General features: G+C 34.4%; 2 protein-coding genes and 1 pseudogene across 2 annotated transcripts; 1 reads left to right on the top strand and 2 right to left on the bottom strand.

Moving 5' to 3' along the window:
• Positions 1-50: 50 nt before the first annotated feature.
• On the bottom strand, positions 51-3120 carry LOC144564746 (uncharacterized). Its single transcript, XM_078314347.1, has 3 exons — positions 1711-3120; positions 888-1176; positions 51-348 (listed from the first exon to the last, which is right to left on the bottom strand). The coding sequence occupies exons 1-3, from the start codon at positions 2127-2129 to the stop codon at positions 214-216; spliced, it is 843 nt and encodes a 280-aa protein (XP_078170473.1). The 5' UTR covers positions 2130-3120; the 3' UTR covers positions 51-213.
• A 5249-nt stretch (positions 3121-8369) lies between these two features.
• Positions 8370-9527, top strand: LOC144564644 (putative xyloglucan endotransglucosylase/hydrolase protein 26). Its single transcript, XM_078314247.1, has 2 exons — positions 8370-8797; positions 9040-9527. Exons 1-2 carry the CDS (start codon positions 8451-8453, stop codon positions 9446-9448), a joined length of 756 nt encoding a protein of 251 aa, XP_078170373.1. The 5' UTR covers positions 8370-8450; the 3' UTR covers positions 9449-9527.
• Positions 9528-11196: 1669 nt separating this feature from the next.
• On the bottom strand, positions 11197-11304 carry LOC144564874 (U5 spliceosomal RNA; annotated as a pseudogene).
• Between the last annotated feature and the right edge of the window lie 2911 nt (positions 11305-14215).

Below are 14215 nucleotides of genomic sequence, written 5' to 3'. Positions count from 1 at the left end.
AAGCTATGCGAAACTATAAACCAAAAATAGCAGCAGAATCACAGGCCAAAAGTTAAAAGGAAATAAAATAAAGAGCAGCTATAGCTCATGATAACCACACACAAATAAAACTTACAACTTTTATCCTGCATAACAGTTCCAACTGAAATTATCAATTATCAAGTTACTCACTTAAAACCCCTGTCAATCCTTTTATTCATTTATTTTTAATTACTATTCTGATAATATCTCATCAAATGAAAAGGCATCTTTCACAGCTAACGCAGCAATGATGTAATTAATGGTGATCTTCAACATATCTATTTCTCTCTTGAGCCTGGCAGCTGTATCATCCATCTCAAGTAATTCCTGTGCGAATGAATGCCAACAATTGCTTTAAAAAGGTAATCATACAAGTCACCTATCGTGGTACTTTTGTCGTAAAGTGTTCCAAGGATTGATGTTTATACCAGTACGAATACTAACCAACATTCGATGTACAGACTTAGAACAGTAGTAAACCCTCCTGATTTACTGGTAAGGTACCAAAAAAACGAAGACAAAACAGATACATAAGCGAGCATCTCATCAAAGAGCCATCAGGTGCCAGAAGTACCCAAACTGGCCTTTTTACAGTACATGCATGATATTTACCAGAATTAAACTGGCAGCCTATTGTCCTGTAGCCAGAATAGCATCCTTAATCATAATTTTCATGTATCCATCAACATGAAACAGCACTACAGATTTTACCATACTTTATCACTACTATCAAAGCAGAGAACTAATTGACATTATTCTGTTGCTTTTCCAGTTATTTAATGATAAAAAAAATGTTATGGCCATCTTCATATTTCTTTTATGGCTGCGTCTATGCAGTGATATAGTTATATTTTATAATGACGAACCTGCTGCTCACTTGGAGCCCCTTCAAAATTACTCGCCACAAAGAAGGAGAAAGGAGTGGGCAACTGCCCCCTTTTGAATTCAATATCATCGTTTTGGTTATCTTGATTCTTTCCTTCAAGGCGGTTTGCTAGCCTTATAACATCCTTCATGTACCCTTCCACTTCTGATGCCAGCTTTTCCAAGTTGTCGCCTTGTGCCGGGTCTGGAGGCCAGTCTTCCAGCCGTGTCACTGTTGCTACCATGTACAGCTTTGTGCGTTGAATACAGGCAATGCAAAACCGCTCCTGATATCAGAAAAATATGGTTATAGGTGATTATGTCGGTGGGTTAAGTCTTGCAAAAGCACAATGTTTAACACTACTGTTTTTCTATTGATATGAATTTTCATCAAATATACAATTCTCACATGGCATCCAATATTTTTTAAGTATAATATGTGTGGCAGTGTTTGTTTTGGCAACATCACTAGTGGTAATCAGTTCTGTTTCAGATAGAACATATATTCGGAGAACAAATCGAGAAACTACAATTTCTAACCTCTTGAAAGAACAACCTTTTGTATTCATGGTGACTACTCTATTTCTGTAGATCAATTACAAGCCAGAATCTACTAGGACGTTTTTTTTTCTAACCACGAAATATTAAATCTTTCCAAAAATTAAATATTATATAACCCTTTCTCAGCAATTGGGATCTTTACTTATTTTCTATTCCTGAAGTGGAATTCTTATTCTTTACAGTCACCATTGATTCCTCTTCTCAACCCACTGAATTCCAATTGTAATTTCACATCCTAACAAAGGAAATTAATCACACATCAGTCCTTTGCATATGATAGAAAAACGACCGTCCACCAACCTCTGGTGCTTCACCACTTCAGCAACACATCCAACCTCATGTGAATAATACTCTGTGCCAGAAAACATAGGGTCAGAGAACAAAACCCCAAACTTAAGATCTGTCTGGAGCAAGGTGTGCATCATAATTCGGTACCTAAACTCCCATAGCTGCAAAGGCAACACTGCACCAGGAAAGAGAACCATAGGCAATGGATATATGGGGAGTTCAACTAAATCTGGGATGGAATGGGATGCCTCAGAGGCGGCATGGCAGATGGAAAGGTCATGTCCCTTTGTGTGAGTGTTGTGGACGAGAGGCTGCACAAGAGGTGTTAGACGTTTTACTGGAAAGAAGGGGAGTGAGCGCGGCCGCAAGAGGAGGGATTGCGAAAGGAGAGCCATGGAGATAGCTTTTGGAGTGATTTTGGGTGGTTTTTGTGTAGCTTTTGAGGAGGGAGGAGAAATGGTGAGTGACAGACAGAGAGAGAGTTGAGGGTAGCGACAATTCAAGATGAAAAAATAGTAAATCAGAACAAGTGGGACTGCAAGAAAGGAAAAAAGAGACTGTTATTATACTGCAAATTGTACCCAAGCAAGTGGTCTGGTGAGGTTTTTGTCGCAACTCGCTTGGATAGAGCTTAGGGACAAGATAAGGTAAACTTTTATGGTAGGTTTTTGATAACAGCAGGAAACGTATGGAAAATTTTCAAGCAATGAGGAAATGAAAAATAATTGTCTATTGCTGCATACTATTTCTTTTTTTTCCAAAATTAAAATAAGTTAAAAAATTTACTAATTATTTGGTTGTTTGGGGTTTACATACCAAAAAAGGATGTTTGAAATAAATATCTTATAGATTTGTCTGCCAACAACCAGAAACAGTGAAGTGAACTTAAATATAATCTCGAATGTACTAGGACGTGACATATAAAGCTATATACCATGACCCAAATTACAAGCAAACCAAATTTTGACTGATTCATAAAGTCTAATCTGATACATCTTAGCCCAACAATGAACCTGCCCATTCTGACTCTATAACCCAATCTGGCAGACAACTAAAATGCAACACAATAACAACTTTTGTGAGGATATATACCATGATGTAAGATCAAAACAGACCCAAAGTCAAAAGAACCAGTCTGGTGATCACGAACCCAAAACACAAAAGGGGATATCCCCATTCTGAATGCCAGAGACAGCATCACAAATTAGACCTGAGATGATCCAAAACCTAAAAAAATTGTTCCACCTATCTGCCAACTCTACTCTTAAATTATCTCCCTCAGGTCTTCAACTTTTACTAAGTTATGGTTACCCAAGTTCAACCTGGAAACTTCAATTGCCTGTAGGGAAGGAAGAATTACTGTTTTGAATCAGTTTGATTTTGTCTGCCTGACCTGATTACTGCAAAATCAATATAGGAGCTCTTGGCATAATCCAATGCTGCCTATCAATCTCTCTGGTTCCCTCATGTTCTTGACAGCACTCAGATATTGTAAGGCCCCTGAACAAAAAAACAACTCAGATCAAATTAAATTATGTTTTGGGGTAGAAAATCTAATTCAGCATTTGGCCATTTGACTATAGGGTATATAAACATTAAAAAGATATCCGTTGACGTTAAAAATGAAAGTAAACACAGCAAGATGGAATCACCACTGTTTATATCAAGGCAACAGCACTTTAACCTCTTCTACTGCTCCTTTTTATTTCCTTTAGTAAACAGCTGAACACAATCCTTTCCTCCATTATTGTAGAGTACTCATAAAATCACAATAAATCATTACAGCTAATGGACTAAAATCATAAAACTATTACTACAAATAATACTAAAAGGTGGAGTTTAGGTGGGGTACTCATCTTTTCCTTGTTCCTAGGTCTTAATTTGAACAGCCCTTTAAATCTACTATGGAGTTGATGCATTGATCGCTATTCAGTATCTAAATTAACAGTGGAAACTGAAAAACCCGGAATTACTTGACCAAATTAGGAACTGATAATAACACAACAAAAGCATCAGTATTTACGATAAGTATGCAAGCTACAGCAGACCAAACCTTTTCTATTCGATAATATAAAAACAAATAGTTAAACAGTAGAACAGAATTTTGAAACATTGATAACTAGGGAGACCACTAACAGACCACAGGATCCAGATAGAATGTGGATTTGCGAGTTGTTGTGTGCTGATAAAGCTCAGAATCCAACTTGCATTAATTTGACAGTGGATATGGAGTTGTTTTTGGTTGTTGGGTCATGGCATTGGCAAAACAGATAGAGAGGTTCTCCAATTTGGCATGGCACGGTTAATGACCATCAATCACAAAATTAATTACAATAGAAACAAAACAAAAACAAAAAATGCATCTTGATCAATGGTCACCACATTCTTTATTTTAAAATTTTCAGATTCCGGTTTTACAGTCTAAAATTTCTTTTTCAATTGCCTGATAAAGATAGTTTGCATAGACCTACCCACATGACCTGACTGAGTTTCCTGAAAAGTAGGAGAACCTACCAGAACAGTAATAAACCTGCCATCAGATGGTCACTGGAACCCAACATGGCCTAACAAACCGAAGCAATTTGTAGCTCAAGTGACTCGAACATGAAATCAAAGCTTGACCACACCTGATTTTAGTAAATGATAACGACCTAACAACAAAATAACTATCATATAGTATGCCTACGCAGAAGTCACTCAACATTTCTTACGCTAATTAGAAGGCAACTGACGGCTCCCTTTGAATGAGAAAAACCATTAAGAATGGAGCAACTTGGCATAGAATGCAACCAAATAGCAATACCAAAGTGAAGTCAAGTAAGATCCCCTGATCAAACCGTGATTCACTCTGAGGATTTTCCACAAACACCTCATATGCATGCATTTACCAATGGTAACAACTTTTAGATCCACTCACAGTTAATTCGTTTGTTAGAGATGCCAAGTTCACATCATACCCCGTTAAAGCCTCAAACAGGTCAGGCTGCACCCAGTACTCATGGTTCTTTTTTTTTGTACCGGGCCCCACTTGTAGTACAGAATCATCCGCGGCGACCCGGCTCGGGAAAGTATAGCATCGAGCAAAGATGAGGGACGGTGGAGAGTGAAACATGGGTCCCACGTGTCAGGTTTGGCGATGTCAGAGTTGGTGTGTGGAAGAAGTGAGTTGAGACTTGAGAGAGCCAGTAAAATTGCTGCGTTATGGTATTGCCGACGAGCCGACGAGGGGTGTTCATCGGTTCGGTTCGGTTCGGCTTCGGAAATAGAGTTAAAATAAACTGATTTAGCTTTGTAACCCAACATAATCTAACTAAAATTTTATTTTGATTTATTCAATTTGTTCAATTCAAACTGAAATATATTATTTTTTAAAAATAATTAATTTATAATAAACTAAATTATATTAAGAAATAATCGGAATATTAAAAAATAAATTGAATAGGCTCAATGAAAATTTTAGCAAAAACAGAATAAAATATCAGCCTTCTAGTTCTTGCTCTAACCTTTCTTTTAGTTTTTAAAAGATTTTTTTTTTTCATAAAGGGACTGAAAATTGGTCCTCTTATTTAAATTGAACATTAAATTTTCATTTTTTTTTAACAGTTGTATTTTCAAAGTGGGATGGGAACATGTCTGAAGGCATTTGGATAAAAATTTACTCCAAATCATTTTTACGACATAGGATCATATGGTTAGCCTCTCTCCGCTGAGGGAAAAAAAAAGGAAAATGACTCAACTTTCTTCTTTTTGTTTATTAGTCTTTCTTTCTATCTATTAGTCAAAGAAGGAAACTATCTCTGAGATTTGTTGTAGATCAACTTGTCCATCTCCTATGTGACTATGTCCTCTAAAAGAAATATTAATTAGCAAATCACATTAAAAAAAGGTCTTCTAGTAGGACGAATTAACAATGAGTTTGGCTAATATAACATCAGTGTCATTTTAGCCTATATAACACCAACTGTAAAACATATCAAATCGACTTCGAACGACTAATTCAAACCGATTTAAATTATGAGTGATGCGTTTACATACAATTTTTTTTATATTTTCGAGTTATTTTAGTATCAAATCAAGCGGTAAAAATATTGAAAAATGAATGTATTAAAATTAACTTAAAACTCACACATTTGACCGCTTGACTTAATACTAAATAAATTCGAAAAGTTATAAATTTTGCATGTAAACGCCCAACTAATGAAGTGGATTGGTTTGAACGGTTTGGATTCATCGTTTGAAATTGATTTGATGGGTTTTAGAATTGATGTTATATAGGTTGAAATGACACTGATGTTGTACTAGCCAAACTCATTAACAACGAATATTAGATTTCATTTTTGCCTGCAAAGTCGCACATATCACATTGCTGGAATTCAGAGTGCCCATACCACCTGACTAATCCTTAGTTTAGCACTATTAATTAGCAAAATCAGAAATCATTTGACTACTCATTAGATTAATCAAATATCAAATTCATTAAATTATTTTCAATTTTAAAAAAAGGAAAATTATTGGATATTCATAATTTATTACTTAATTGGTGGCAAGTTAATAAAGATAAATTTATGAGTCTGCATCTACTGAAATCCTGAGAGAATTTCAGCAACCTTGCAATCCCTCTCCTCTCTCTTCTTTCTCTCTCTTCAAAAAGTTCAAGAGAGAGAAAGAAGAGAGAGGAGAGAGATAGAACTTGGTAGCCGCTACCAAGTAATTCTCAAAAAAGAGAGGAGAGAGATAGAGAGAGAAGAGGGATTGCAGTGTCGCTGAAATTCTCTTAGAATTTCAGTCGATATGAATTCTAAATTTATATATGTACCCATCATAATTTTCCTTTCTAGATATTTCTCCATTAAAATTTCTAATTAGGTATTTTCCCATCTAAACTTAATTATTTTATTAATATACCTATTTCTTAATATAATCACTTAAAATACTGTTTAATAATAATAAAAAATTAAATTGACAGTTTTACCTCTTTTTTGAAATACAGTATCACTAAACTTCTCCTTCTTGTCGCCTTTCTTTCACATGAATCTTGGAAGCTAAATTGACACATTTTTCATGCACCTTGATTTATTAAAATATAGTTGAGCTAAACTTGCATGATACCTGCCGAGATCCTCAACTAAACAAATAACGCAATTAGCTAAACTTGCATGATCTTTCAAAATACTTATATTCAAAATCCTAAATGAATAAGAGTTTACAATGGAAAATGGTTGACTGAAAAGTGTGCTAATAATGATACTTGTTAATGTATTGGTGCGGGGTGCTTAATTATGATTGTACGTACCAGTACCAATTATGTTTACTGGCATAGGTATGGTTGTTAATTCTATGATTGTACCAGTAATTGATATGTAAATTGCTTATTTACTTTTCTATTGTTTGCTTTATCATGCGATTTCAATGTGTATAGATTGTAATTACGTACCTAGGTTATAAAAAAAACCCTTTTGCTTTATATATATTAATGTGTGTAGTTCAAAACGCAAAATTCATACTATAGTAATGAGTAGCAACGCCACAACTTATTATCAAAACAGAAAGGTTAATCTTCCTCATAAAAAACAGAAAGGTTAAAATATTCTTTAAGGTTAAAATCTTCTTAGTTAAAATATAAGACACCTAAATGAATAGAAACCATAAATTATGGGAATAAGTCGATTGTGGGAATAGATAATAAAATAAGCATCACAATTCACAAGTTTTAATTGGATTTGACTTATACATATTTATTGTATAACATATATAGGTACAGTTAACCTTCAAAAAACCATTGGTACGGTTAATAATTTATAAATTATGAAGGCATATCAGTACAAAACCGCCGACACGCCAATTTCCAACGAGTACGCATGTTTTGAGGAATAAAATGGCATGCACAACACTATCATCTCAGATTTCAGACACGAAAACATTTTTGTTCGTGCACTTGCACTACTTTTGCAAATCATTAAATGTCATAACCCTCAATTGCGTACACTAATTGCATGGATTTAAATAAATCATATATTATTTTTAGTTATCATATAATTAATGGAACGAGCAACGTAACTAACCGGAACTCTGAGGATGTAATTGGCAGCAACTAAACTTTTCAACACATTTTGGTCAAAGTATGACCGTATATAATAATTAATCCTACAAAATTGAAGCAACTAATTATTAATTAAATAATATAAGAACCTTCAGGAAAAATTAAATAATATAGGAAGGCCAGCTGCTGGCTTTTTGGTGACCCTATATATACTCTTGTCCTCTCTCTTCTAAGACATCAGCAAAAACAAAAAACAAAAAACTAGCAAGTATATATTCCAACAATTACTACAATTAATTTCAACAATGGCCATTCCTCAGGTTTTCTTATTTGCACTTATTTCACTGGTTGTGCTGGAGCAAGCTCTGGTCCTTGCAACATTTAATACCGACACAGCATGTGTCTGGGGCAATGACAACTGCCAGATCAACGGCGATAACCTCACGCTCATTCTCAACCAGTGGTCAGGTATGACAAAGCTAAAAACCTAGTATAGAGTTTATCCCTATGAAAGTTAGCTATATCATGCCTTAATTTTTCTTGACCAATCAATTTATGATGACAAGTTCACATACATTATGTGTCCAAATTTATGCAAGCTTATATTTCTAGTGATGTAATTTTTTCAGGAGCTTCAGTGAAAGGAACAAAAGAGTTTCTCTTTGGATACATCAACATGAGAATCAAACTTGTTCCTGACGACTCCGCAGCTGTCGTCACTACTTACTATGTGGGTAGCATAATTTCATTTTACATGCATGTTATTTCAATTGTGGAAGTAGTGTTCCTAATTTGGAAAATACATTGTGTATTACAGATATCTTCACCCATGACAAAGGACAATGACTATCATGATGAAATTGATTTTGAATTTCTGGGTAATACTACTGGCGAACCATACACCATCCATACAAACATCTTTGTAAATGGAGTTGGAAACAGAGAGGAACAATTCAAGCCCTGGTTCGACCCAACTTCAGATTACCACAACTACACCATCTTCTGGACTCCTTACATTGTTCAGTAAGTGCATCTAAACAACTAAGTCTGCGTAAAAATAAAAATCAGCTCAGCAGGTCTAGGTGGTATGATAATCAAGGTTATGTCTGCTATAACCTGAAAGCTAGTACATAGTACAATTACAAACTGTTTCCTAACATACTTCAAACAAGTACTTATAATATAATTATGACCTTGCTAAAAAAATATATAATTATGACATTTCCTGGGACTATGAATTTACAAAATGTTTCCAATTGTGGAAGGTGGTCCATTGATGGCGTGGTGCTCAGAGTATTTAAAAACAACGAAGACAGAGGCATTGATTTTCCTAACAAAAGAGCAATGACAGTTTACTCTAGCATCTGGAATGCTGACGACTGGGCCTGCCAGGGTGGCCGGGTCAAAACAAACTGGACCCACGCGCCATTCATTGCCAGGTACCTCAACTACGAGGATTCAGTTTGCCCATGGACTGGTTCAAACAGCATCCAGGACTGCAGTGCAGAAACCCCTGAGAATTGGTACACTGCACCAGAGTTCAGGCAGCTGTCACAATCCCAAATTGGCAAAATGAATGATATAAGGAGCAATTACATGATCTACAACTACTGCACCGATACGAAGAGGTTTAATGGCATCATGCCTCAAGAGTGCTACCTTCCTCCTTACTGATGGAGTCATCCTATCATATAAACATTATGCATGATTGTTCTTCTTAATATTTCTTATGTACATGTTTAGATTTCTTTATGTATACGTTCTAGTTTTGCACATACATATTTACAATTTGTTTGTTCTATTTTTTCCCTTATGTTGAGGGCAAAGTATTTTTTTTTTTTGTTATATATATTTTATTGTTTTATGTTGTTTATTATTTTATTTATTTGAGGACAAAAAATATGACCAAGAGTTTATTTGGTTTTCTACTCTTTGGCAGGACAGGAAATGTAGCAGAAGCATATGTCCAGCTTGTTACCCATTCCTTTGGATAATTTTGATTAATTTCTCGTATAATTATACAAAGCACGCAATATTACTATGTGAATAAATATATTATTTTACAGCGGAGAATTATGAGAAAGCAGATTGCTTCATTTATAGGTCCATATATGGGCCAGAAAGAGTTCAGCTCATTCGAACGCATTAAATTTACATCTTATTAACGGGCTCTAATAGAGCCCAATTTTAACTTAGCTCTCGTTTGAAAGCCCAAAAGAGGAAACAATATATTTTTCTACAAAATTCAGAAATAAAAATTATATTAAGGATTATTAAAGATTTAAATTAAGAATTATTGGGGTATTCCACAAGGAACAGCCCCTTCAAAAATAGTCTTATGCTGCTTAAAAGCATAGTCACAAGATTAGCACTATAAGAAAAACAATATTTATTGGTGCTAACCCAGCCGGAACCTAAAGACATGTCGGCATATGGCGTAGATGGGTACGATACGAGTAGGATGGAACCATTTTCATACCTGTACCTACTAAGAATTGACATCACCCATGCTCTACCTATACCCGTTAAGAATTTGTCTTACCCTACCCTATCCATACCCATTAATATTAGCGAGTAATGAGACGATAGTGGACGAATAACAAATAATACAAATATAATAGTTTTATTTTTTTTATAAATAAACTATCAAAACTTATCATGTCATACATATGCAATCACAATTATTAATATAAAATTAAAATATAAATATGCAATTAATTCTAAGTAATAGTTTTTTTAAGGAAAAAAATTAAAATCACAAATATCTCTTCTAACAAATTTAATTCCTTAACTAAATAATAAAATATTCAAATAAAAAATAAAATATTTAGCATAATATTCTTCTTATAATATAATTTATTCTATATAATTACACATTACCCAATAAGTTAAACCAAAAAAAATATTATCAATACCCGTCTTATCGAATACAATACGAGTAGGGTAAACGGGTAAACGGGTGTCATTTACACCCCTAATCTCCAATGCCTTGCAAACTTAATTGCAAATTTCTTATTGGTAGTTGCAACATCCGCGTTGTAATTAAATAATTAACAAGGTAAACGAGAATTATAAACAGTAATTAAATAAGTAACTAGGTAAACAAGAATTGTAAACAGTAATTAAAATCAGATTGCTCGTAGTATTACTATTTGAAATGTATATCACCTAAGAAATCAGATTGCTTCATCTATATGTCCATGGGCTTAGAAATACCGAAAGAGCTTAGCACCATTCAACTAACTGTGAAACGTACACATCCCAGATCTAATGGGCTAGAATAGAGCCCAATTCTGACTAACTTAAGGCCCAGAGAATAAAAAACTAAACATTTCGGTTTTGGAAACTAGTTTAAAAAATAATATAGTGCATATAAGATTTCATTAAAAATTTAAATTATAATTTGTTGGGTTATTCCCACGAGGAACAACCCCTTCAAAAATAGGCGTATGCTGCTTAAAAGTGGCGTGCACACGGTATTCTTTAGTAAAAGGCGAAAGAATAGTTCGCTTTGTGCTCACCACGCAGCTGCGTGATTTGTTAACTTGAAGCGCATGGCTTATATAAGATGGGAGAATGCTCTCTCTTTTAGTACAGAACATGTGGGACTAATACCTTTTGTTCCGATTTTACCATCCGGATAAGATACAGACATCCGCAAAGATCCGAAGCACATGCATCCAACCGTTCATTAAAGCTGACGGCTTCTCTTCTTTTCTAGAGTTTAGGCTCCTCTCCATTTTCTTCAGGGACAACAGGATGTTGAAACATACGGCTCTCCGGTTATTCCATCACCAGATTACATTAGTAGAACAGACTCAATAGAATCGAAATTCATACTTGTAATTAGGAATTCAAATCCGTTAATTTGGACGAAATTAATTAGACCAATTTTTGACTTAATTGGATGCAAGGGCAAAAGCGCCGAGATTTTTATTTTTACCCAAAAAATAAATAATTTTATTATAAATAACCACGTTTTTCGAAAATTTTTATTTCTACCCAAACCGCATATATTCTGTGCGGCCCGAATTAAAAATTCGGACCGTATAGAATATATGCGGTCCGAAATTTTTTTTTTTTTTTTTTGGATTTAAAAATTCGGACCGCCTAGAATATTTGCGGTCCGAAAATTTAATTTTTTTTTTTTTTGCTTTTTTCAAATGGCCTAGGCAATTTTTGAGTCATAATATCTCACGATCTGTTTAGAGATTTTGGATGAAACTTCACAGTCTTGTTCTACGATGTCAAGACTATATGTCGGTCAATTTTCATGAATTTTGAAAATGGTTTCCTATGTTAACCAGAGATGCAAAGTTGGACTCAGAAGCACTCCTTTAGCAGTTCGGACAATTTTTGAGTGATGATATCTCACGATCTGTTGAGTGATTTTAAATAAAACTTTACAGACTTGTTCTACGATGTCAAGACTACGTTTCGGTCAATTTTCATGAATTTTGAAAATGGTTTTCTATGTTAACCAGAGATGCAAAGTTGGACTCAGAAGCACTCCTTTAGCAGTTCGGGCAATTTTTAAGTGATGATGTCTCACGATCTGTTCAGATATTTTAAATAAAATTTCACAGACTTGTTCTACGATGTCAAGAATACATGTCGGTCAATTTTCATGAATTTTGAAGATAGTTTCCTATGTTAACCAGGGATGCAAAGTTGGACTCAGAAACACTCCTTTAGCAGTTCGGGCAATTTTTGAGTGATGGTATCTCACGATCTATTCAGAGATTTTAAATAAAACTTCACAGACTTGTATTCTTGACCGATATGTATTCTTGAAAATTGACCGACATGTATTCTTAACATCGTAGAACAAGTCTGTGAATTTTTATTTAAAATATCTGAACAGATCGTGAAATATCATTACTCAAAAATTGCCCGAACTGCTAAAGGAGTGTTTCTAAGTCCAACTTTGCATCCCTGGTTACACATAGGAAACCATCTTCAAAATTCATGAAAATTGACCTACATGTAGTCTTGACATCGTAGAATAAGTCTGTGAAGTTTTATTTAAAATATCTGAACAGATCGTGAGACACCATCACTTAAAAATTGCCCGAACTGCTAAAGGAGTGCTTCTGAGTCCAACTTTGCATCTCTGGTTAACATAGGAAACCATTTTCAAAATTCATGAAAATTGACCGACATGTAGTCTTGACATCGTAGAACAAGACTGTGAAGTTTCACTCAAAAATTGCCTAGGCCATTTGAAAAAAAAAAAAAAAAATTAAATTTTCGGACCGCAAATATTCTAGGCGGTCCGAATTTTTAAATCCAAAAAAAAAAAAAAAAAAAATTTCGGACCGCATATATTCTATACGGTCCGAATTTTTAATTCGGGCCGCACATAATATATGCGGTTTGGGTAGAAATAAAATTTTTCGAAAAACGTGGTTATTTATAATAAAATTATTTATTTTTTGGGTAAAAATAAAAATCTCGGCAAAAGCGTGCAGCTAAATACATTGAATTGGGTTCAGATTTTAAAATAAATTTAATTTTTATGAAAAGAATCTTACCATCAAGTAAATTGTGAAAACAAATGAATAGAGTTTTCAAAATTCTAGAAACCCATATAAAAAATTCCAACACGATTAACTGATTTCATTATTTGTAAATTCTCAATTTTAGACATTAAAATTCCTAGAAAGAAATCAACATATGCTATTTAATTTTGATAAAGCTGATCGTGGCTATCAGAAGTTACAACATTACAAACATGCCTTAGAAGGTATGTACAGCATTATGCATCAAATAAAACCCCCCCGAACCAGTAAAAAAGAAGAAACATCAGAAAAAAACATCAAGTAGAAAAACCAGTAAAATACCAAGAATAAAAAATTCAAACACAGTGTGGAAGATATGATCATGGTCAACAGAACTTCCTCCATAGATTCGCTTCTTTGATGGAGTGATGTGCAATCCATTTTGGATCTGTTTCAACTCCTTCAAAAATCTTCTTGTTTCGGCCTCGCCAAATAAACCAACACACTCCAAAGAACACTGTCCCCCATTGCATTCTTGAAGTTCTTTGTTGACATATCCTTCCCGAGCTATATGCCACACCTTGAACTGTGTCTCCATTTGCCAGGATGTTGAAGCCTAACAATTCACTAACTCTTATCCAAACCCGCCTCGCATGGTTATACGGTCTCTGTTTCCCTTAGAAAAAGTTCATGGAGAAAGAAAATTATAGGAAAAATGGAATGCAGCACGCCAGCACTTAGGATTTGATCCCTTGAAACTCAGAAAATAACGAGACGGTTTAGGTAGACCAGGGGCCAAGCATCCGACCCATTTTTAAAATGTTTATTCACATAGGAACTTTTGCTCTTCGTACAATGGTTGTTCATTGGTTCGATTCAGTTCAAACTGACTTAAAATAGTCATTAAAATATTATTTGGTTTCAAAAATCAAACCGAAAT

This window comes from Carex rostrata, chromosome 13 (assembly GCF_964058835.1).
Source record: "Carex rostrata chromosome 13, lpCarRost1.2, whole genome shotgun sequence".
Taxonomy (NCBI): domain Eukaryota; kingdom Viridiplantae; phylum Streptophyta; class Magnoliopsida; order Poales; family Cyperaceae; genus Carex; species Carex rostrata.
The sequence above is the reverse complement of the archived record's forward strand: the minus strand, read 5'-3'. Positions and strand labels throughout refer to the sequence as shown.

Coding starts and splice junctions, on each gene's coding strand:
- LOC144564746 (XM_078314347.1), bottom strand. CDS start 2,129: ATGGCTCTCCTTTCGCAATCCCTCCTCTTGCGGCCGCGCTCACTCCCC. Junction 1,177..1,710: donor TTTTCTATCATATGCAAAGG/ACTGATGTGTGA, acceptor ATTTTTCTGATA/TCAGGAGCGGTTTTGCATTG. Junction 349..887: donor GGGCTCCAAGTGAGCAGCAG/GTTCGTCATTAT, acceptor TCATTCGCACAG/GAATTACTTGAGATGGATGA.
- LOC144564644 (XM_078314247.1), top strand. CDS start 8,451: ATGAGAATCAAACTTGTTCCTGACGACTCCGCAGCTGTCGTCACTACT. Junction 8,798..9,039: donor TGGACTCCTTACATTGTTCA/GTAAGTGCATCT, acceptor CAATTGTGGAAG/GTGGTCCATTGATGGCGTGG.